The 25,030-nt window shown below is 46.3% G+C and overlaps 1 protein-coding gene across 2 annotated transcripts in view; it reads left to right on the top strand.

The window, feature by feature from the left end:
* ZNF407 (zinc finger protein 407) overlaps nt 1-25,030 on the top strand; it is a 413,239-nt gene that overhangs the window by 278,960 nt on the left and 109,249 nt on the right. For both annotated transcript variants that reach the window (XM_066247609.1, XM_066247611.1), the window contains exon 8: nt 22,800-22,978. In XM_066247609.1, coding sequence (XP_066103706.1) covers nt 22,800-22,978 — 179 coding nt within the window. The remainder of the gene's footprint in view (nt 1-22,799; nt 22,979-25,030) is intronic.

The following is a 25,030-nucleotide window of genomic DNA, read 5'->3' as shown; positions in this document are numbered from 1 at the left end:
GGGATGCTGTTAGAGGTAGTCACAGGAATTCTAAAGTGCTGATAATGTGAGTTCTTTAAAAAGTAATCATGATCGAAGGCTCCATTTTCTTATGAAAGAGGTCACCCCGTGTAGCTGCCTCCCCTGTAAAACACAGAGAAGAAATGAGAAGGATAAGAACTTCCCTTGATTACCTGTCTTAGCTATTCGCTTGGCTCTGTCTGCAGTCTGTGTTCTAGGTGTGAGGTTTGGGTTGTCTGACACTTTCCTTTCCGTTTCTGCATACATTTTATATTTCACACTTAAATTGTAACCACTTTTCTGTTTTATTTATCTTGTATAACTGTGTTTTCAAGCTGTTATTTTTTAAGTAGCAGGACTATTATTTTAAATAAGATCTTGTACGGACCTCATATATAAAATAGGTTTAAGTGCTATCTACCACTTGTAAGTGGATTTCATGGTTAAAATCTGAAATATTTACCAAGGACATTAAAACTTACTAGGCCAGACTGTTTTCCCAGGCTGACATTTTTAGATGGGACGTTGTTGATAATGTTGGTAACCCCGGCTGTGGGCTTCCAGTCCACCCTGGTTCAGGGGTGGTGGGTGCTCTGTGGAGCCTCAGTCACACTGTGAACTAACCTCCCCTCTCGGAGGGTAGGTGTGGGCCCCTCTTCATTTGTAAGAGGCTGATTGATGTGCGGGCCTCCCAGGGTCTGCCTGTCTTAGACATGGGACGCAGGAACCCCCAGCTGGGGCTGGCTCACACACCTCAGCCCTGTGCCATTGCAGATCCTCTTCTGGGTGGTCCCAGGCTCCACCCCACCTACAGTCTCCACTCTGGATGCGAGCAGGGGTCGTCAAACTTTTTATAAAAACTGCCCACTTTTGCAGTGCTGGTAGACCTGGTCCCTACCGCCCACTAGTGGGCGTTACAGCTTTCATGATGGGCCAATCGCGGTGCTGTTTGGTTGCACGGTAGGGACCAGGTTGACCAGCATTGCAAAAGTGGGCGGTTTTTATAAAAAGTTTGATGACCCCTGGATGGATCCGAAAGATCTGCCACAATGTATTCTTTTCAGTTTTTGAAGTTGGTAAACATTTATCAAATTTAAACTCAGCTGTTGGATGATTACTAAAATACCTTGGCGTTCTATAATGCCTGGTTTGAAAACTGTTCTTCTGGAATATAATTTTAATATTTTTATGACTTTGGGTAAGGTTGATAAACAATAATCACTATTAAATTTTTAGACATTTTAAGCCATTTTCAGCTTTCCCCTTGAAAACAATTATACCTAACAATTTTTGTGCATAATCATGATTTTTTGAAGACATTTTTAAAAGTATGATTTAAGGCTTTTACCCCCCCATGATGTAAGTTTTCAATTAAGAATTGAGAGGTTAGTTTAATCACAAACATTTTTAACTGTAGGAAAATTAAAAAAAAAACTTGCCTTAGGAAAAAATACATGATAACATTGATTCAAAATGTATAAAGATTAACTTCGGCCAAATCACAAACTTGATCTAACAAGCCACAATTGCAGTGGGATGTTTTACTGTGTCCTAACAGAAGGTGGAAAAGAGAATCTTTGTTAGTACACAAGTATTACTACAAAGGTTGGGATTTCAATTTTGTTTTGCTGATTAGGACTGTGTTTTTTTGTAGACTCCCAAGTCTTTGTGTGCACAAACGTATTTCAAAGTATTTCAGATTTCCTTGGTTTGAAATTCTGTTTTCCGTTTGCTAAGGCTGGGTTGTCACTTGTCCCTAATCACATGATCTCCCTGAAATAGCATCACTTCTGCTGAGACGTGCACGTGGCCAGCTGGCCCTGTCTGTGTGAGGTCTTTCAGCACTGCGGTAAAAAGGGGACAGTGTCTTCTGAGAATACTGTCCCTGTCACCTGACATTTAAATCTAATATCTACCAAATTTCCTTTTGAAATGCTTAAAGTCTTTAATAAAAAGGGAGATTGTATCTTTATTTAAAACTTCAATAATTTGATTATTGAATGTGAATTGTTTGAACATTTTCTGTTCATAGGAGTATCATCATTCTGTGTACATATGGTTAGAGTCTGTTTTCACTAGTGAACAAAAGATAAGTTAAGCTTGGCCAGGAGTACAAAACACTTGCAAATTTCTGAATACTTCTGAATTTGGGGACTATGAACGAGCGTGGAATTTACAACAGATATCTTTGTTTTGTTGTTGATGAGCAAAAGATTGGAAAATTAGCAGGTAGTTAAGTTCAAAATGATTGTATTGGTTGCTAATAACAAAGTGCTCACTATACCTATCTCAGAATAATAAAGAAAACATCTTTCACAGGCTAAAATAAATTTTAGTATGCATGATTTCTATAGAACAAATATATCTATAAGGTGATCAGTTGTTTACTAAAAAGATAAGGTCATATTTGTGTTACTGGTACTTTCCATGATACATGTATTTGACTGCTTAAAATATTTTATACCATTTAGATTTTTATTTAATATAGAAACATAAAAACCATCCTTATAGAGAATTCCTATCTTTGCCAATAATAACACTTATTTTCAGGTAAATAACCATCATTAGAATTGCAGTATTTAAATTCCATTTGAGAATATATTTTTCATTTTATAAATTGAACATTAGTGGGGAAATACTAGTAGTAATAATTATTCATGAAAAATGTGAATATAGATTTGTTTATAGAAGAATTTTATAATTGGTCTTTTGAACCTGGGGCCATTTTTCAAGTTTGCATTATTAATTTAGGCAATGACATTTCATTCTATTTAGATGTAAACATGTACCCCTTTCTCAGGCTTCTCTTGTCTGAAACACCTAAAAATCTAATCCATTACAAATCAATATATTTCATCATTACTCCAAAATTTTTCCACCATTAATTATTATTCACTTTAATTTCAAAGCATTAATTGAGATTCATAGCACACTGTCCTATATTATTTATGTGGCAAATTTGTGAGATTTGTTTCTATACCAGAATAGAAACAACCTAATGTTTTCTGTATTTTCACTTCCCTTTGTTATATATTGTCACTTCTATATTAATGAGAACCAGAGAAGCCTTTAATATGTTGTGGTAAGTACCCTCTCTAATAATGTAAATCTGTTTCCCTGTAGAATTTATTAATATCAAACTGCAGACTGTTCCACCAAGGGCCCTGGCTTCCACACAATAGTTAGGTGGCCCTAATTCGACTTTCTTTTCCGTTACTCACCTTCTTATTGGTGTCCGGCTCCTATTTCGGGTTAATGGGGGAAGATTAAGAAATGTGTACGAAACAATAAACCTCTGATAAGTCGTGGAAAGTAACACAAAATACTTCCTGAAATATTACACATATCAAGGTGAATCCTGTGTTGCACTTTGTCATTTTGTTTAAAAGAAGACTAAAATTTCAAGCCAAACTCTGGCCATTTTGGTCATTGTGCATTGCATCCCCGTGACAGATCCCGGAATGAGCTAGGCACTCTCTCTGACTCCGCTTTGGGTCAGACTTTCCCCAGTGGCACAGCGGCTGTAGTTCTTCCAGCTATATACTCCTTCCTAAATTGTTGTGTTTTTTTCTTGATGCTCTCCTTTTTATTTTACTCACTATTTTTATTTTCTTTTTAGTTACAGTACTTGGAATTATAACCCCAAAAAGAAATATATCATAGAGTTGAGAGATAAAATATGTAATTCCTGCCTATTAAAGATGAACTTCATTGTTTTGCTTAATTTGTAGAAATACCCTTTGATTTCCCCCTACCTGATCGCTTACTTAGCTCTTGACCCATGTGTACCATAGAAGTCATTGATACGTGAAGTTTTTATCTCAAGAAGACTAGTCTTTCCTTTTTGGGATGAATGTGACATTTAACCTAGGTGTGGTACCCAGCTGAAGATTTGCTCTTTGTGATACTTTCTAACATCTGAATATTTTGTTTAGTATTTTCTATAATTGAGTCAGTGGATTTCACACATGAGAGCCATCTATAGAATTACTCTTTGTTGCAACCATTTGACATGCACGCATCTCATGTGCATGCACATGTGTATAGCCTAAAAAGATTTTTGTCAAACAGTACCTTTAATATAATCAAATTTTATCTTAACTTTGCATGATGCTGGAAGCATTTTTGGGACAGTTTTAAGATACAATGCCAAAAAACTGCTTGTAAGATTTATTTCCCTTTTACAAGTTTGTACCGCTTTCTAAAACACGTATTTCTGTAAAGGTGTCTCAGGAAAATTTTTCAGGTCTTAGATAATACTGTGTATTTTTATATAGTTCACTGCATAAACATTTTGTCTTACGCATAAGGCGACCGTAGGCAAACCTCTTAGTAAGAATCCGCATGCAGGAGGTCTCTGTGCTGGTCACCCAGGGTGTCTGCCGCTCCGAAGGTAGGAGGGGAGTCATGGGCTGCGTCCTGCTCTGGGATGATCTCTTCGGAGTGCTCCTGTTTCCCTGTGGCTTCCTGTGCAGGCTCCCAGGTGGGCCTGGAGAACAAACTTGCCTTCACTCTGAATGATGACCAAGAGGCAAATAGGTGTCTGTGGGGGTGGCAGGGCATCCTAGATGCAGGTGACATTACACATTGGCAGCAGACGGTACCCACTTCTTTGTCTGAAGAGCAGAGGTAGCGTTTGTTTCTTTTGGGTGATTTTGAAGTTCTTAAGGAATAATGACACCGCATCAAATGAATCAGATGAAAGTATCTGATATTAATATTAGATATGCTATGTATTTATTTGAAACAATTTGATGCCACAAGCCTAATTATATCAGACTAGACTTTAAATGGAACTATTTTGTCAGTGAAATAAGCCAGCCGGAGAAAGACTAATACTGTGTGAGTTCATTTATATGTGGAAGCTTCCAACAGAGGTCACATTCTGGAGCAGGAAAGAAACGTGCCTGTCAGGGCTGCACGGCCGGCGGGGAGGGGGTCAGAAGAGGCCAGAAGGGCCCGGACTTCCCGGGATGCGGTGAGCAGGGCCTAAGGGTCCAGCAGACCATGGTGGCTGCACTTGACAGCACAGTGCCACGTATTTAAATAAGCTGGGAGAGTGGGACTTACCTGTTCTCACCAAAGGGAAGAAAGATGAATTTAAAAAAACAACCCTTTTTGTCATTTCAAGTACAGGCAGCACCGTATTGTTTGTCTGGGCCCATTCACCCCTTACTATTCCACTCTCCTCCAAGTGCTGATCCAGTTAAGGGAACAGAGGATGCACGTGCCAGGCTGGAAGGTCAGCTGGACGGCCTAGGGACCCAGCTCCTCCGCAGAGTTTTCTCAGGATGGCGACGATTCCACGGGGCTTCCCCCAGGTGTGGGGTTCCTTGTGGGAGGCCACGTGTTCGTGTGCCCTGTGGGCAGCACCCGCCTGCCCTGCACACAGTTCAACTGGCCGCAGGCAGGTGCCAGTGTCCTGGCTGCTTTGGGAAGCAGGTCTGTCTGGTACCTGGCGAGCAGAGCGCGCCCCAGAAGGTCTCCTGGCACTTGTCTAGATGCCCCTCGAGTGGGGCAGTCTTCCACACGGAGTCGTGGTTTCTGGTAAGTGCAGGTGGGACTTTTTTGGGGGCGGGGGACCCAAAGAAGATTACATATTTGTATCTTCAGGTTTTCTCTAATGAGTTATGAAACTTCTACTATTTGTAAATGTATTTTTTTTTCTTTTTCGGTAATGTTTCTATCTGTTTTAGAAGAATTCCTTTCTGAACGCGTCTCCTAATTTTCTCTGACCTTTTCTTTAGTGATTTTTTAACCTCAGCTCTAACTGTGCTTTTGATTTGGTTTTGTGCTTTCCGTGATGTTTGTGTGTAATTTCTGTGTCAGCCTGGCAGGCATGACCTGCACAGGTGCTTATGTGAGGCCTCTGGTCAGTGTTGATAAATTTACAACTAACAAAACGCGTTTAAGTGAAAAGAATCTGCATGCAGACTTGAGCACAAATAGATTCCATAGCATTAAAAATTGCAGATTGGTTCAGACGTTTTTAAAGGAAAAAAAAACCGAGTTAATTCCTTTTGTTTGTCAGTACAAGAGAGTTGTTTTGCTGGGTGATATGGGCGGAATCAGCGTTGGGACCACAGATCAATTAGCAGAGCCGTGTGAGCACAGAGTGACCACGCTCCCTCTGCTATCTCTTAAAGTAGCATCCAGATAAACATGTTTGTTCCGCCTGCTGCCGCTGAATCCCAAATCCAGTCATTATGAGAGGACCCAAGCTATCTTTGGGGTTCGTCTTTCTGCAAAGAGTCACTATGGACAGTCCCTCGGGTGGTAGTTAGATATAGCTGTATCTCTCTCAGCTTATTTAAAGGAGGAAAGGCCTCAGAGATGAAAAAAAAAAATAGAAAATATTTTTTGGGGAATAGTCTGTTGCATAATAAGTTATTCCTCAGACACTAGAGCTATTATCACACAACAAAACACTTGGCCATGTAACTGTATATCTCCCATGCCGGGGGCTCCTGCACTGCAGCTTGTTAGGGAAGCTCTGTGATCATCCGGAGGGCCGGCGAGTCCGTGGAGAGCCTGGCTCCTGCCAGCGTGTGCGTGGCTCTCACCAGCTGCGACACGGGTGGGAGAGACGGTAGCAGAACAGAATAAACTAGCCGTGAAGGAAATACAAGTGTGTGACCACTGGTCATTCATTGAGAGCACAAGATAGTTGCTTCATTCAGATCGCCTGCTCCTGTGTTCTCTGGGGTAGGGCTCCTGGTCCTGTGGAAGTGGCGAGAGGGAGAGTGAAGGGAAAGCCCAGGCCCCACGGACCATGGCCGCAGCTGTCTCTACCTTCGGCTCCCTTCGTGGAATGAGGCGCGGCCTTCCATGTGGTCGCTTGTAATTGTGTGTTCGCTTTCCCTAGAGAACATCTGCAGAAATGAGGCTCCATCTTCTATGAATCACGTCTTGACTCTCTTAATTAAGAGAGTGTCACACACACTCTTTGTTGACCTTCTCCCCGTTAACAAGAAGTGTGTGTGTGTGAAAACTCCACAGAGCAAGAGATGGTCCTGAATTCTTTTCTTTCTTGGGAAATGTCGCTGCGTGTGCCTTACTGCAGAGCCTCAAGCGAGGTGTAACTGAGAGTGACTAGACCTGACCACTTTTCCTACGGGATTTTAACCGAGTGTGTCCTTTTTCTCTGACCCGTCACACCTTAGTTCCTGACTTGTAATTATTGGGGCTTGAGTCTTGCTACGCAGCCCTGGCCCCTGCTGTCCTGTGTCTGCTGTCCGCTCAGACCCTGGACGGCCCTGGGCGGCCCAGTGACCACCCTGGGAACAGGTGTCGATCACTGTCTCTCTGTCCTTTCTTCCTCAGCAGGTTTTGTTTATCATAAATTATCTCTTTTAACACATCTATGAACTATCCTAAAACAAATCAGAATTTTCCCTTTTAGAGGAAAAATATGGTTAATATTTAGTGTTTGTCAATCTCTTGGGTCGAATCATTTGTCATAAAAAGTGGCTGGCACTTAAATTTGAGATAATTTGTTTTGTTCTTAAAACTTGACATAAATTTGATTTCAGTTAAAAGTGAGATTCTTTCCCACTTTGCAGTCCCAGGTTATGCTTTTCGTTGGCTGTCCAGTCCTGCTGTCCGGTTGGCAGGTTCGGCCCTCGGGCACATGGGCTTGTGGTGAAGAACTCATTCTGGAGAGTGTGGGTTTCACCCCAGAGGTGGGGTGGCTGGCAGAGAACTTAAGGAGCTGAGGATTCACATCTCACTTTGCAAAGTTCATAGTGGTCTGAGAGAATGAGCCCCAGAGGGACAGGGGAGTAGGGGGTCACATAAGAGACCACTGCACGAGGGTGAGCAGGAAATCGCTAGTGCCTGCCCCTGAGCCGACCCCGTCGCCCAGGGTTAGCAGGGCGAGTGTGAGTACATGGTATCCAGTGGGTGAATGTAGGGCAGGGGACAGAAAGACACACACTGTTCTTCAGAGGCTTTGGCCACGGCTACGTGAGAACCGCATTGCAGCTTCAGGGTCCCCACCCTTGGAGCAGGAGAATGAGGGCCACTGTGGTCAGGGACCAGGTTTTTCCTTCATTGTGTTTGAACATTGGCAATGCCCGTGGGCTTTCCAAGTAGAATCATGTCCATAGAGGTGTGAACAGTACTAACCTGTCTTGAACGTGAAGGCATCGAAGTGATTGATTTTTCTCTTGGAAAATTTGGAAAGTGGAAAGGTGGAGGGCAGATAGCAACTGCAGGAGAGGCTGGGAAGGGGCTCCCAGAAGTGGAAGGGACCTCCAGGCAACGGGCTGGGAATGCTCAGCAGACCAGGGTACAGTGGCATGAGGACACCCAGTCCACCAGCCTCAGTCACCGAGAGGTCACTGGTTCCCCTTGGGAAGACCACACAAGGTTAAGGGACAGAACAGAAACCAGGAAGGTGGCCAGAGGTGCAGATAAGGTGAGAATGCAGGGTGACTGGCCTTGGGGAGCTTTGTCTGGAAGGCTATGCTGTGCCTCCTTTGGGGGATGGTGGGAGCCCCCCTCCTGTCGCAGTCCCTGCTTTAAGAGTCCATTATACTGTTCAGTGATACCAGCAGCCTGTGGTTGATAGGGGACATAGTGCTTCCAGTCCACCCCTAGGTCTTGAGTCCATTGCCTTACCATAAACCCGGGAAATGGGTACCGTTGTCACTTTCAAGGATCAGCGGCCACCCATACACAGCACTCGTGGTCTAGAGCCTGTATGACTGCTCTCTGGTAGGAGTTACAGGCAGGGTATGCAGCAAGCAGACCTACACATGTGACTTCATACTGGTATCCGTCTGACTTTGGTAAGGATCCAGTGATGTCTGTTTGCCACCGTGTCAGGAAGAGCTCATAGATGGAGGAGGTGTGTGTTTGTTTTCCTTAGTTTGCTAAAGATTGCTCTTTAAATTTTACTTACATGCATACATGCCAGCATGAAAAGCCATCACTATTCCTAATGGCATGGATGATCAGGGTGTGTCGGGTGTGAGGGGGGTGAGACCGTGTTTGATGTCTTCCCTGGCTGGGTGGACGTGCTGGGGCCCTGAGCTGCACTCACTGTTCTGTCCACGGGGTCTCCCTCAGAGGGGCGGGGCCTGCGGGCGGCTGAGTGTTTGTGCACCAGCCACAGCGCCCCCACCTGGGTGGGATGGCACACACTGACTCCACCTTGGTCATGTTCCGAGTTTCGTACCTAGAATGCACAGAGTGTGTGCAGGTATTATTCTACCCTCCCCACCACACACACCCAGACATGGGGTTTATTTCTTTTACAGAAAGAATTTCAACAAAATGCTATGATACTTTAACTGTTACGTGTAATTCAGAAAGGGCTGGGCAGTAGCTAACAACTCAGTGTAATCACTTAGCACACACTCATAAATGGAGTCTTTTAATGTGACATCTTTTCTATGACTTATTCTAAACAATTTCTGCTAATGTCTCAAGGTTTTCCTAAGACCAGTAAATCTAACAGGCCACCCTAGTGACGTCATTAGCCATTTATTGTGATGGCACCTGACTCACTGATATTTACAGCCTGTGCAGTTTGCTTTGCCTACCTTTTCTTTGACTTACCGCTGTGATTATAAACATGGTATAACTCTTCACCAGTCACAGACCCCATTACGTATTCTGTGTCCATTTGTCCTGAAACTCCGTTAGACTGTCATACATTGACCCCCACCGCCTTGAAATTGCTATATTTCTAGAAATGGTAGACACGGACAAGGCATGCTGTGGGTGTCGGTGTCAGGGCACTGGACCAGTGGGCAGTGGGAGGGAGCACGGGCTGCCCACACGTGGACATGTGCGTCCATGCACTGTGTGGGTCCCCTTGGCTGCTGTCGGAAGTTTTGCTGCTTTGTCTCAGTATCAATTGCGGTCCCCACAAGGGGGCTACGGCTGCATCACTGTTTTGCTGTTAACTTGGTTTCTAACTTTAAAAATGAAAAGTGCACTTTTTTTTGCACATCGGGATAGTCCTGCACATCTCGCTGCACACGTTTGGGATTGTTTCCTTGAGCATAAATACAGGGAGGGACACGGCCCAGCTCCTGAAGCTGTGTGCCGCAGCTCTGCCTACGGCTTGTGTCATCAGAGCGGGGGGGGGGGCGTCACCCGGCCAGATGGCTCTGCAGGAAGGTGGGACCAAGACCCCCAGTGGCAGTGGCTAGAACAAGGGCGTATGTCATTGGGAATGTGTCCTCTCAGACTCAGGCAGCTGAGGGCCTGTGCCTGAGAAATCCGTGGACGGTAGCAGCATATAGATGTTTTCAGTTACATGTGCCTTTTAATGAACAGTTCTTTGCGGTTTTTGAATGCAATGATTAGATGACCCAAATCCTACTCCTTGAGTTCCGAGAACTTGTTGTCAAGCACATATGCAAATTCACGCACTGCCTTCCGAGTGTCCCTTTCAGCAAAACAGTCTCCTAAGACACTGTGTGCCCCGATGCAAACCAGACTTCAGACCAGGTCCCTGTTCTATTCTTGAGAGCTTTCTTCAGCTTAAAAGTGCAATACATGTTTCCTTTAGCTGTAAAAGCACAATCAAGGCACCGTGATAAGTGAGCCCGTGTTGTAAAAGTAAAACGGATTTCGCCTTCACTCACATGAGCTATAGAAGGAGGAAGCTTTATTGTCCCTGGGAAAGTGATAAGGCAGAGTAATTGTATATTATACTGTCCCGGAACATCTGCCTGAAGACTGCGGGAGTAATTCATCTATCATGGGCGATACGGCGTGTTTTGTCTTTCTGCTTTAAGCCGTCCCACCGCTGGCCTGCACAGAGGTTTTGATAGGGACTGCGCCTGGGCCGGGGCTCACATTAATCAGGCCCCTTGTTCAACACTCCAGCTGACATAATTACAACCTGCGCGCCGCAGTTATTCAAGTAGAGTCCTTGTCACTCGTGGTGCAAAACTACAGGGCTCCGATCCCGGCGGAGATTGCCTTATCACGGAGAACAAGGGCTCGCAGGAGTGGAGAGAATAGAAATGGGAAGACGTCTTGCGGGAGTACTATATATTCCTTTAAAATAAGACATTGAGAGACGTGAGGGCACAGAGGGAGGCGTTGTGTGCAGGGACGACGTGAACCAGTTCTTATTTTTAAATGGATTATGCGAGCAGTTTTCTGAGAATGGGCGTATATTATTAAATAAGCTCAGTGGTCCCTCGTCCTTGGTGACTTTCGTCTATTAACTTTTTCTTCAGAAGCGATCATCTGTGTTCAGAATTATAAAAGGTTTGCATGCTCCTTGGTGGGGCTCAATTTAACAAAATGAATAAAGAATGCATTTTAAATCTACTATCCAGCAAACATAAAATTAAGAGCTTTGCAAGGAATAGTGTCAGCATGAGGGACAGATTCTTCAAAAAAAATGTCTGGAAGATGGGAAGACTCCTGCCTCCTTTGTCCCTGGAGCAGAGATGCTTGATGGAGGAGCCGGACAGAAGATTTCTGAGCTAGGTGGCGCCTTTGCACCCTAACCCTGCCTTGCATCCTTGGGCCCATGACGCACCACGTGTGAGGATGCCGTCTCTGCCGCCCTTACGGCTTCGGGCTGCCAGTTCCCTGCCCCGGACAGACTAGGGGCACCTGGGCCCGGGGGAGATCGTGTGGACGGCGGGGTCGAGCTGAGAAGCCACGCTTCTGTGCAGGCACGCACAGAGGTGTTGATGTTTGAGATCTAGGTTGTCCCAAGTAAAACCAGGTCCAGGCCCAGACTCTCAGAACTATCGTGAAACATCTATTTTTCATTCACACTTTTACTCATATCACCTTAAATTTGCTAAGCTTTCAACCAGAAAAAGCTACGGTACATCGTCACATATATGTATATAAACACACACATTGTAGATATATAAAACTTGATCTGTAAAGTAGTGTTTTTGTGAAGGTGACTCATTGTAAGCCCAGGTTATCACGCACATGTCTGTACAGCTCTGGGCCTTGTGACCGTGTCTCTGGCTCCTTTGTCCTCCCTAGCCTCTCTTAACACACTTGATCTGAAGGACCGTGGACTGAGTTGAGTGGTGGCCAGGCTGTGCTTTCTCGCCTATCTTTGTGAAGGCCCCCCCGTCCACATGCCCTTCCTGGTCTCCCAGCACGTCACCGGGCCAAGTTCGGACAGCTAACATCAAGCAGAGAGTGAAACCCACCCTGTGAGGGGGTAAATGCACAGAGTTGAAGAGCATGTTGATGTCAAAGGTCCAGTGTCAGAATCGTGGCCCAAGAACACGGAAAAGAATTTCTGCCAGCAGGCGGCCTCGGCCAGGCAGGCGAGTGGAAGGCGGAGGGACGTGGTTAGGGTGAAGGTCATGTTCCCATTGTCACATGTCATGAGCTCCAAGCAGCACTGGAGCTCAGCCTTAAAGAAAATATTTTTGTGGTCTCATATGTTTGACAAACATCCTCTATTTTATCCTTTCCCACCCCTTTAGCCTCATAAAGAACAGGCTGTTAAAGATTCACAGTATTTCTGTCGTAGAGAAATATATGTAATTTTGTTTAACTGAAATGGTGAAACTTCAGCCGGCATGACCTTACTCCCACCGCCCTCCAGGGGTCATGCCGAACGAGGCAGGAGTATTTCTGTTTCGTGGGGGCTGGCCGGCCGTTCCTATCTGCTGCACATTTCCTCCTGAGAGAACTTGGGCGTCAGTTTCTTGAGGACATCAGGTAAGGCATCTGATGCCTGTCTGACTTGGTTTAGTTTCGCTTGCACGGGCAGTTCGCTCTCTGATGTGGTGTCAGGTGAGGTCAGGTGCAGTCTACCGGCTCGTGCTCCTGTTCTCAGAGCTGGGCGCCCCTTCCTCTTACTTGAACGAGCAGCTTATCAGGACAGTAAGAAGGGATTTTCTCTTTGGGCTGGAAGAGAAACTAGAGGAGCCCAGGTCCTAGGGTTCCCCCTGCCAGCCGCCTGGAGGGCAGGCCCCGTGTGGCCACAGGTCTCATTCTTGGTCTTGATGGTGGCCGTCATTGAAATGCTTGATTACAGCTTGGTCATTTGGGTTTCTAACAGAGTCCCAGTTCAGGGTCCCTGCCCCCCGCCTCCTCCCTGGCTCTTCACAGTGCTCCCGGGTACGGGGAGGTGGAAGGCGGGCCGGTCCTCTTGTTGGCTATTGCCCCAGGAGCGCAGATTGGAGGGGAAGAGTGGTTTCCTGGACGTGGGCTGTGGCTGGGCTGGGAAGAAGGGCTGGGGATCAGACCGTGCTGAGGGGGGCGCAGGGACACTGTAACAGTCTGCAGATTCATCGGAGTCAGCCTGTCACTGGCACTGGGACCCGCTGGTGAGGATGCAGTTAAGAGCTTTTAAAGTCAGGTCAGTAAAGCGTCTTGAATACTGTGGGAAGCAAGATAGTTTTAGGCCATCGTCGATTAAAGATGTCATGAAAGGGTGGTGTGTAGCAACTTGTAAGTGACAGATGGAATTTTTAACTGTTTGAAAGTGAAGTTTCACTTGACAAAGCCCAACCTTTTGTTAAGATTACTGATGCATATGACTTTTCTTTCAAACCATATTCGCTTTGAGGACATGCCCCAAAATGATTCATTTTTATGTTTATGTCATGGAGTAGACAATAAATAATAGGTGGAATGAATTCATTTTGAAAATAATAGGTCAGTACAAATGAAAGTGGACTTTTTCCATAACCACAGACTCTCCATATAAACCAGAGCAACAATGAGGCTGAAATAACTCTTCTCCTGAGAGCGCCGTCCAGTGTGTCTGCCTCTGGTGGACATTCAGACGTGCTGAGGCTGGGGCTGCGGCCGCCACTTGGCCCTCTCTGTGAGTGCATGTCTATGCTCGCTGCCTGCCAGCAGGGCTGGAGTGCTCGGGCAGCTGGGCACTGGAGCCACTGGACAGTGGGGAACCCCATCAGGAACGCTCCTCTTCACTCACACGCTCCTCTCTGTCCACGTCACCTCAGCCACACAGCAAACACTCGTGTAGTGATAACTGAGACATGGAGAGGAGGAGTTAATGGACATCCAGTTTAATGTCGTAGCACCTGATTTCAAAGATTGAGGTGTATGAAAAGTAGGAAATGATGAATAAGTGATCTGATAGGAATTACCCTATTTATTATAGCCATCAGTTAGGAAACCAGAAAAAGAAAATTCATAGAATTTAGAGCAGGCTGATGCAAAAATTGTCTCATTAAAATTTGCCTTTGTAGAAAATAATCAAAAGATTGTATTTTATGATTACCTATGATATCTATAAACTTAAAAAAAAATCTTAGTTAAAAAAGAGGCTTTGGGTCACTTTGTAAGTAATGAAATAGGCAGTGATTTTAAATACCAATTTTATTTAAGCATCCATAAATTTGCCATTGTTGTACATTTATTCTTACTATTTGTGCTTCATTGTTTGGAAAGTCGGAGTCTAGCCGAGCGCCCTGTTCCCGGCCTGCTCCTGCCCCCCCTCCTGGGATGACCACTGGTCGTCCATCATGTTTGTCCTGCAGGGGTGACCTCGTGTTGTGCTGGCTCCTGCTTCTTGGTGTCTGGACAGCATCTGCTGCTGTGACAGATCAGAAAGTTCTTCCAGTTGTCGTCTCCCCACCGTCCGCCTCCTTCCCCCCTCACTGCTGTTGTAACACTCCTTCTGGCATTCCATGCAGCCCTGGACAGACTGCCCTTACATCTTTTCCTCGATGGATAAGTGGAGTCGGCTCTGTGTAAACAGAGGCCTTTCCCCCCCTGCTCCCAGCCACGTCCTTTCTCTTTTATTGTCTGTAACGCGTACATTCTGTGTAATGCTGGACCATCCATTGTTTCCAAAATGCACGTTTGATCATATTTTCCTTTATTTTTTTTTTAAGATTTACTTATTTATTTTAGAGAGGGTAGAGAGAGAAAGAGAGAGAAAAAAAGAAAGAGAAAAAGGGGAGGAGCAAGAAGCATCAGCTCCCATATGTGCCCTGACCAGCCAAAGCCCGTGGCTTTGAACCAGCAACCTCAGCATTTCAGGTTGATGCTTTATCCACTGCACCACCACAGGTCAGGCTGATCCTATTTTCTTTGCATGAGGAAAGCTTAAAGATATTCTGTGGAATAATCTAAGTGATCCAAAATAGGCTAAGTAAATGGAAGTTTCCTCCGACTGGGTGACCTTTCCCTGAAGGAGCTGCCCCTCTGTTGTTTGGGCAGCTCTTCCTCGCATGCGACTGGCACGTGCACGTATCTGTACAGTGTGTGCACCGGGTCAGAGAGCTGGAAGGGCCACGTGTGCATTCTCTGGCGCTTGCCTTGTATTTTTAACTTGAATTAGTTTGTGAAGTTTTGCTGCGGAGGTGCGTAGGGACCACCTTGTGTTCAACAAAGAGGGCTGTGGGCTGAGAAGCCCACATGCCGGGCCCTCAGCAACAGCTCCGCTGGGGGGTCTGTGCTGGCATCTCCACTGGTCCTTCTTCAGCCTGCGCCCCCCCCCCCCCCTGCTGTCCTGTGCAGCGGCCCTTGGGGTGTGGCGGTGACAGATGTCAGGCCAGGAAGGCTCTGGCCCTTGTCAGCTCCAGGACTGGGAGCATTCTCCCTCACAGGCGTGTGTCCTGGGCCCTGGTGGACAGTCCCATGTCCTGGCTTGCCAGTTCCCTTGCTTGGGTCCCCTCCTTGGAGAATTCCATCCTTTCCTGTGACTGGGCTGTACCCTCTAGTGTTCTGCCTGATGCAGTTGGCGTCCGTGCAGCCCCAGAGGAGACCAGCTCAGCCTCCTGGACACTGGCTTATAGGTTAACCTCGCCTCTCAGCAGAACTGAATCCTGTAGTGTGGGTCACCATAAATAACAACCCCTTTCTCTCTGAACACATAAGCAAGTTTGAAAATTTCCCCTAGTGTTTAGGTGTTATAAATAATGATTTGATGATTTTCCCTGCAGAGAATTTCTAGAAATTGAATTCCTGAATCCACGAGTATGTGTATATTTTCATTTTGAAGGCTATCATCAGATGTCTTCCAAGGCCTTTGCTCACTGACATTGTCGTCGCTAATTAATGTTATCATCTTCCTAAAGTTGTTCCTTCTGTCACCTTAGGCTTTAATGCATATTTCCTTGGTTACTACTGGAGTCATTAGTTACTTTTAATGCTTAAATAACCATGTGTAGATCTCCAGGGTTTTTTTTGTATTTTTCTGAAGCTGGAAACGGGGAGAGACAGTCAGACAGACTCCCGCATGCACCCGACCGGGATCCACCTCGCACACCCACCAGGGGCGACGCTTTGCCCACCAGGGGGTTATGCTCTGCCCCTCCGGGGCATCACTCTGCTGCGACCAGAGCCACTCTAGTGCCTGGGGCAGAGGCCACAGAGCCATCCCCAGCGCCTGGGCCATCTTTGCTCCAATGGAGCTTTGGCTGCGGGAGGGGAAGAGAGAGACAGAGAGGAAGGAGGGGGGGGGTGGAGAAGCAAATAGACGCTTCTCCTATGTGCCCTGGCCGGGAATCGAACCCTGGTCCCCCGCACGCCAGGCCGACGCTCTACCGCTGAGCCAACCGGCCAGGGCCTTATCCAGTTTTTGAGTTTTTTATATATGTTTATTAATTATAAACACTCATTTTGTGCTCTGTATATTAATCATTGCTTTTGTGCGTTGCATCTTGTTCCTTTCTTTGCCAGGTCTTGTCACTGTGTGTATGATGTATCAAGCCATCTAGTCGTTTTAACTACTACGAAGTATACTCTGCTACAACTTTTTGTAGCACTTCAGTTTTGAATTTTATTTAGGAGAGTTCTTTCCAGCCAAGAGTCTAGAAATGTTTTCTCGTATTTTCTTCTAGTGCTTTTATAATTTAATGTCATTATGTTCATCTTAAAATCCGAACATTTATTTTCTGCATGACATAGGGCCACAAGAAGCTAACTTACCTTCCCGTGTGGCAGGCAGTCAAGCCCACACCATTTATTGTATGCACCATCATTTCCCTGTTGATCTGAGGGGGCCTTCCTGCCCCCTTACGTACGTGTCTTCTTTGCTCTCTTCTCTGGTAATGCGTTTGGTTCATTCCAAAGGACATCCTCCTATTTGCTGAGCACTGTTGATATAACATTCTGTTTTAGGCAGAGGAATATGACGTTCTTTATTCTTATAGCTTCTATTAAATATAAATAGCACAAATGTTCAGTAATCTGAAATCCGGCTCCTTCCTTATAACCCCACCAGCAAGAACGTGGGGGCAGAGGACTGTAACCCAGGCCGTGCTGCAGGCGCACTGGAGACGTCCTTCCCGCGCGTGGTGACTGGGCAGCGCTGGGTAACCCCCAGAGGTGACAGGCTTGTGAGTCTGCTATTGTGCCCAGGAAATCTATAATCAAATATTGCTGGGTAAAAAATGCGGTAGCTGCTTAAGTTTAATTTATATAAAGCCCTTCTTTGCATTACTACTTACTCATTTTGAATCCCTGTCATAAAGACAGGGAGAAACCCCTTTCCGCTGAGCTTTTATAGATAAGTGTGTACTGGCGTTTGTACGTTAATGCACTTGTTCCAGTACTGAAGCCTGACCACAGAGGAAGTGGTCTGCAAGACAGACATTCACAGTGTATCCTCAACAGGCAGGGAAAAATTACATTCCTAAACATATACACTAGATAACTTTTGGGAATCTATATATTTTTATTAAAATGACTTGAAATTGCTTTTCATATACAGTAAGAAAATTGCTAGACATGATGCAGATAGTTGAACTGTGTTTTGTATTTAGTAGAAATACTACTAGTAGTAATAAAGTAAATTCAGCACCCACTGAATTTTCTGGGCCTCTTTAGTATTTAATATAATCCTCATGAAGCCTAATGAGATACAAATGTTATTCTCATTAAACAGCAAAAACAGTGCTCCGTGGCCAGATAGTTTGAGAATCGATGTGTTAAAAAAATAATCTAACATTTGTTTTAAGTAGAACTTTCATATTGTTTTTAACTTAAGTTCACATACGTAACACACCAAATTGGTACCAATTGATCAAAAACAATCAGTAATTTCACACAATAGAATTTGGGAGTGGTGAGGCAGGGGCACAGATTACTTTGGGGAAATAGAAACTCATATTTATCTAGGATCCCTCTGCCCAGCAGTCTGTATATTAATTGTTTGTTTTTACGTGTACGTATATTGCATAGGTTTTCTCCATTTCTTTGCCTTGTCATTTAACTTTATTCATGATGAGTTATGCTACACAGACACACACCTCATACTCTTGAGACACCTATAACACTTCAGCACATGACATCTGTGCTACACTCCTTACCAGAAAGAACATACTGTCAGTACATTATAATTGATACACAGAGCTTACCAGTTGTGCCTTGGAGATTGTCCTGTATTGTTGGCTCAAGTCTCTAGCTCTGTAGTTAGCTGAAGATGTTCGCCATGCCAGCTCAGGACTGCAGTCTTGTGACTGGTGGGACGTTGTGCTTTGGGGGAGAAAGAGCACACTGATGACGCCCTCTGCCAGACCTGACCGTCCTGCAGCCGGGGTCGCTGTGACAGACTGGCACCTGCAGAGGCGGGCTAGCAGAACTCCGGGCAGGGCTGGCGTTATTGTGCTCACAGACGCTGCGCCCTGGGCGGACGTCAGGCAGGACCTCGCACCTGCGCCGCAGTGGGCCCGATGGCGGTGAGCGCTTAGCAACAAGGTAGTGCTGACTTACAGTGTGTGTGCTGGGTTTTAGAGGTAACGCGGCCGCACACTTACAGGCTAAGCTGTAGTGTAAATATGACTTTCAGACACACTGGGAAACCAGAACTTTTGCCGCTCACTTTATTTCGGTGGCCCAGTAGGGAATCACCATATCCCTGAGGTGAAAAAATCCAGACTCCACTTCAAGTAAACAAAGTGTTGACTAAGGCACCATTTCAAGTTGGGGGAGGGGGAGGCGGTAGTAGCTGGTAGTGAGAGACCAGCCGGCCGCCTGGACCCACGCTTTACTCCACGCTCTTGGATGATTGTGAAGTGGGGCTGATGTTCTGTGAAACCTTGTGCCACTGGACAGTCCACAGGGCCAGCTCTGGGGCAGTTACTTTAGAACCTCCAAGCCAGGAAGCTAGAACGAGCTGAACAAAATCAACCACCGCTTTGCAGACAGCACCATAAGCAAAGTCAAAAGAAAACTATGAGGCTGAGGAATAACACATGCACCTGTGTCATAGATTCCATCTTCTTAACATACGGTAGAATGAGTAACAACCCTGTAGAGAGCAGATAAACATGTAAACGACAGGATGCAGAAAATACATACACCGTCTCCATATTGGAAAAGATACTTAACCTCATTCATTGCAAAGAAATGCAGATTGAAACTCTTAAAAATTGAAACTCCGGTGAGCTACCACATTTCAGCCACCAGGTTGGAAAAGGTTCGGAAGTTTGGTAATATGCCGCCTTGGCAGGAGTGTGCGGAAGCCGGCCACAAACATTGCTGGTGGAAGTGTGGATTGCTACATTCCTCTGGAGGGCAATTTGGCAGAATTGATCAAAATTACAAGAGCATATGCCCGTTGACACTTGAAGCCCTTCCACTCGGCATCTGGGCTTCTCTTGGCATCCTGAGAAGGGGAAGCTGCTTGTTCATCGCAACCTTGTTTATATCACAGATGATTGGCAACAACCTAAGTGCCCCTCCTGGAGGATCGGCAGACCAGAGCCGGCTGCAGCGTGCTGCGAAGCACTGCTTGGCCGTCAAAAAGGAGAGGGTGGAGGCGGGGAGGGCAGGGGCATAAGAGGGAGGCACCAGGGTGCCCTCGGGGGCTGATACAGAAAGATCGCTGCTCCTGCTTTGGGAAGAGTCATTTTCAGAATGAAGATCATTCAGAATTGTTTACCAGGAGTCCAGCCTATTTGTTACACGCTGTCTCTTGTGGCGTTGTTCGTGTTTAACCATGGTACGTGATTCTCTCCAGCATAGGGACTGTTGGCCCCTACTTTGTGGGTATTCTGCTTTAAACAGTGGTGGCATAATGTTGTAGCATTTAATTTTCCAGCTTGAATTGAAATAGTTTGATTTTGTAGATGAGAAAAGCTCCTTTTTTGTCTCAATATCTAAAAAATTTTATGTTGCATGAATGTCATCAGGTGTGGGAGAATAGATTTTATAGCACACAAATACACTATTATCCATGAAATATATGAAATGTATCTTTTCTGTTGTAGACAAATGTTGCCTGTTTATGTATTTAATGTTTCTTATGTGTCTGGAAAGCAGAGAATTATAAATTCATACACACAGATGTACTATAGTTATATATATAATATACCTATAGCGTAAGTAAAAATACACATGTGTATGTGTATACATATATACGTATGAAATGGTCCTTAAGACCTTTTAAAATATCCAGTCCCATGCCACTTTTCCTTTTAGTCTGTGTTTTTAAGTAAAGAGAAGCCTCTCTCTCTCTTTTAATACCCCCCCTCCCCTTTACTTGCTCAAGCAGTAGTCACTTTATTATTAAATTCCACAAGTGCTAAGAGATGTTGGTTTATATCTGTCCAGGATTCACCATTCTTGAAAATACAATATTCTCTTTTCAAAGTCATCTCTTTCTTCTTTTCACTGACAATTAAGATCCTTTGCTTATATTGTCCCCCCAGGTGACCAGGCCACCAGCAGCTCTGTGGAGCTTGACATTAGGTGCTTATTCATTTTCCCCTATTGCAGTGATTATTAATTAACCATGGGGAATTCATAGAAAAGCAAGCTTGGGCATCCAGTGTGACAAGGAAGGGAGAAGTTGTGCTTGGAATGCTCCCCGTCTTCATTAGTCTAAGTCAGCGATTTTCAACTGGTGCACCTCAAGAATTTTTAAAACACGCGATACCTATTTCGTCAGGGGCACTGACCTCTTTCTCTTTGGTTGTTGAATAAAAAAGTGACAACAGACAACATAACAGCCATCCAATGTGAATGGATCAAAATTATACCTGGTTTTTTTTTCAGATTGGCAAAAAATATTAGTAATTAGTTGATGCGTGTGCCCTGAGATGAGAAAGGTTGAGCGTCAAATTGCTGGTCTGGGTTCTCAGAGCCCTTGTCAGAGACAGGCAGAAATAGCTGCGAAAGTCTCTGTTGTTCCAGCTCCCCCCCGCCCTCCCCTCCCTTTCCTTCTCGCTCCCTTCTCCTCTTTTGTGTCTGTTATTATTATTTTTAATGTAAATACTAATATATAACTCATTAAAACTTCTGGAAGAGAAGGAGCGAAAGGCACTGCTCTTGGCTGCATTGACAAAATGGTGTGTTACCTGAGTTCTGACCAAGGTAGTGGTAGTTGGCCGGCACACTGGAGTGCCCCAACCTGGGCTGGCGGGAGCTGGCGGCGCCCTCCCTGAGGCCTGTCCCCTGGGTCCAGGGCAGGACGGTGCCTGTGAAACAGAGCCCGTTCCGGAGGAGGGTGCTTGCATCTCCACTTTGTGAGGAGCTGGCAGGAAGAGACGTCCCTGTCCCCGTGTTGGTGGCGTTCTGTTTCCACAGCCATATTCATGAACTCAGCCATATGGAGATTGTGCTGTCTTGTTATCAGGGAGCCGATGACGTGTGTCCTGGGTCTCGGGCCCTCTCGTGTCCTTTGCTGCTATTTTGTGTGAGTGATAACATGGTCACTGTAAAATGCTGGGTCACAGCCATTGATGCCCTTCCCACCAGTGTTTCCCAGGGCGCACTCCCTGTCATGGAGACCTCGTGGGGCGTTGTGACATACAGACGCCTGCCCTCTCCGGAGCACTGAGGTGGTGGCGGGCTCCATCAGGCTTCTCCGGAGAGCCTTTCGTTACGGGACGTGACAGGACCACTGCCTTCCGCGCCCCAGTTCTGTTTGCTCGTGGAAGCTTCTTTTCAGACCACATCCTGCAGCGCCGGTGCTTCAGCAAGACCCTCAGGAAGTGCCGATAGACATGCTGCTCCGTTCTGCTCTGGCGGTTTCTTTGCACTGCAGGAAGTCGGAGGCCAACCTGCGTTGTTCATTTCTCCTGGTTCAGCGCCCCTCCCGTGCCTGAATTTGGGTGGGACTTGTGTTATTATCCTCTGAATGATGACAAGGACAGCAGGAAAGCAGTGTGTGTGATCACAGTGCGTGTGATCAGAATGGGGCTGGGGTGCATCTCGGGGCAGCAGTGCTGAGGGGGGCTCCTCGTGGAGTGAGTCCTTGACCCACTGCTCTGCTCGCTTCAGGCCTGACATGGCGGGATCTGCAGGAACAGTGGCAGAGGGGCCCACTCTGCTTGTAGGGACACTTTGGTATAGGGTTGTCATTTCTGTTCATCACGCATGAACACCTGCATCGGCACAGAAACTTGCTGGCACTTCACACGTCACCAACACGTGGGGTTGTCGACTGTCTCCAGCTGCTTCTCTATTTGCAAACTACTTGAGAACCTTTCTTGGAAGCAGTTCTCCTGACAGAACTTAAGACCCAAAGCTTCTTTGTCCCCTTGCTGCTGCGTATTCATGGAGGTGGCAGTGCTGTCCTTTGTGCTAGTCCTCAGTGTGACAGGCGTGTTCTCGGGGTGAAGGAAACGCCTTCAGTGCCCTCAAGTGGCACCAGGATAATTGGATGTTAAAATCACAGGACCTGGGATTTGGTGTTTTCAGTTTTGCATAGAAATGAGGCCCCTCAGAAATGAGTACCAGGTTCAGGTGTGACCAGCCCCCTGCAAAGGGTGTATCACACACGTCATTGTGGTGCAGCGGGGAGAGCATCCTCGTCGTGTCACTCAGCCTGTGTGCTGGCTCATGTCATTATTGGTGGTCTCACATTACTGATTTGACCTTAACTCCTTTCCCTTTCTTTCTTTCTTACTTGGTAGGTCAAACTGTGCTGAAAACATCCGCAAACACATTTTACACACTGGCAAGCACGAGGGCGTCAAGATGTACAACTGTCCCAAGTGTGAGTATGGAACAAACGTCCCCGTGGAGTTCCGGAACCACCTGAAGGAGCAGCATCCTGACATCGAGAACCCCGACCTGGCTTACCTGCACGCAGGTGAGGGGCCGAGACTTGTTTGAGAGGGTGTGGTTTTTACGGGCATGTTCACCACGGTCACAGTGCTCCTTGGGCATGGCTGTGCTCTATATTAATGTGCTGAATCCGTGACAGTCAGCGTTCCAGACTTATCTGGGGGCCACTGCAGGCTTTGCCCGCTCAGCTAGAAAACAGTTTTCTCAGTTACATTTGATCAAGAGTAAATATGACAGAATAGTCATCCCAGAACAACAAGGTTAATAACAGCAACTATTCAAAACTGAAATTATAGTTCTTTAGGCTTCCTATTTGACTAATTGATAAAATTTTAAATTCGCTGCCAAAAATGTTTGTGACTGGAAGCGTTTTGCCCAATCCCTTTGTACCATGGTTTCCAGTGAACACCTGGGAAGGAATAGCACGTGACCAAGGAGAGAGTAGAACAGCATGGACGGGACAGAGGGCCACTCGTCAACAGAAATTAGGAGGGCCCTGGCCCCGAGCATTCAGGGACCCGTGGGTGGTGGCAGTGGCCGCCTGGTGTTCTGGTCTCGGTGGACCAGGCCAGACGTGCTGCAGGGACCCAGTGGCAGAGGGGGGCACACCTGCTCCCAGAGCTCAGACAGGTGTGCCTCGAGTGAAATCCTTTCTGTGCAGAATGGCGAAGTGTGACATTATGAGTGTGGGGCCTTTCAGGGAGTCCCCGCCCTGAAGCAAATCCCGAGTTTATATAATGTCTGTGGGCCCAGGGCTGCCCTGAGCAGGGGCTTTGGGATCAGCTAGAGTTACATTTCCCATCCACCTCTTCCCGACAGGCCGTGCGACTGACCTCAGGTAAGCTAAGCTCATCACATCTCAGACATCTCATACGTAAATTCGTGTGGTGGTATCTGTTTGAAGGGTTGTTGTGAGAATTCAGGAAAGTAATGGCCACAAAGCTCCCAGCACAGCACCTTTACGTCTAGCATGATGGGATCATGGGTCGTGCCACCAAGCCGGAGACGTGACAGTGGGGAAATTCCACCCAAAGGGCAACACTTTGTTTGCAAAATATAAAATATGTAAATGTTATTTACTCATATAATATCTACAGGAAAAGAAGCAGAACTTGATGGTAATTTGTGTTAGAATGATATTCTTTACATTTGACACTGTCTTCCTGCTGGTTGTTACCTGTTCCTGCTGAGGTATTTCCAATGTCTGTTAGTTCTCACATGACCAACTTTTTAAAGTGCCAGTAGAATGTTTGGTTTAGTCATCTCTGTGGTATCCAGGGCTGTTTTAGCCAGATGAAAACAGTTCAGTTTCCTGCATTTTGGTGAAGTTGCTACTGAAGAGGTTTCGGGCTATGCAGATAAAGGGAATTAAAGCACCTTCGGACACAGTCCCTGTGGGTCCCTCTGAACATGGACGCGTGGTGGTGCGGGTTCCAGAGTGGCTGCCTCTCGTGGACATGCGTCTGCTTCAGGAGGGGCCCAGCAGAGCCCTCTGAGGCCGCTGGCTGTCCACAAGTCCCATGGTCACGGTGAGTTCTGATCCTGCCTCTCATGGCTGTTTCCCCAAATCGAGTAGCTCTCCCTGTTAAATGACGGGTACCCAAGGAAGGGGCGGGACACTGGCTGCAGACCACAGAGACTGTCCTCCGGCCATGCCACTTACTCCCGGAGCTGTGCCACTGCGCCACCGCGGTGCTGGGCAGCTGGGCAGCCTTTGTGAGGCGGGAGGTGTCATCTACAGACAAGCGTGAAGAAACGTGACCCCCTCTTCTTTTGTCTGTGGGGGATATCTGTGTGTATAGCCCTAGTGTTACAGTTCCGTCAGGATCGTTGTTGTATACATGTCGTCCTAGCAATCCTGGGTGTCCCCGCCAGCGAGACTCGTAAGGCAGGTGCGCGGGGGTGTCGCTGCTGAGCCTGCTGCTGCGTGGGGCACGTGCCTCCTCAGTCATTGTTTCTCTTTGGTTCGCTTAGCGTGGTTAAGAGAAAACTTTAAAAAGGTGATTCTTTTTTAGCTTGGCTGTGTCTGACCTTGTAATTCAGAGCCATTTAAACTGTCCTTACAATGACCCCTTCT

The sequence above is a fragment of the Saccopteryx bilineata genome, chromosome 11 (assembly GCF_036850765.1).
Source record: "Saccopteryx bilineata isolate mSacBil1 chromosome 11, mSacBil1_pri_phased_curated, whole genome shotgun sequence".
In the NCBI taxonomy this organism is placed as follows: domain Eukaryota; kingdom Metazoa; phylum Chordata; class Mammalia; order Chiroptera; family Emballonuridae; genus Saccopteryx; species Saccopteryx bilineata.
The sequence above is the reverse complement of the archived record's forward strand: the minus strand, read 5'-3'. Positions and strand labels throughout refer to the sequence as shown.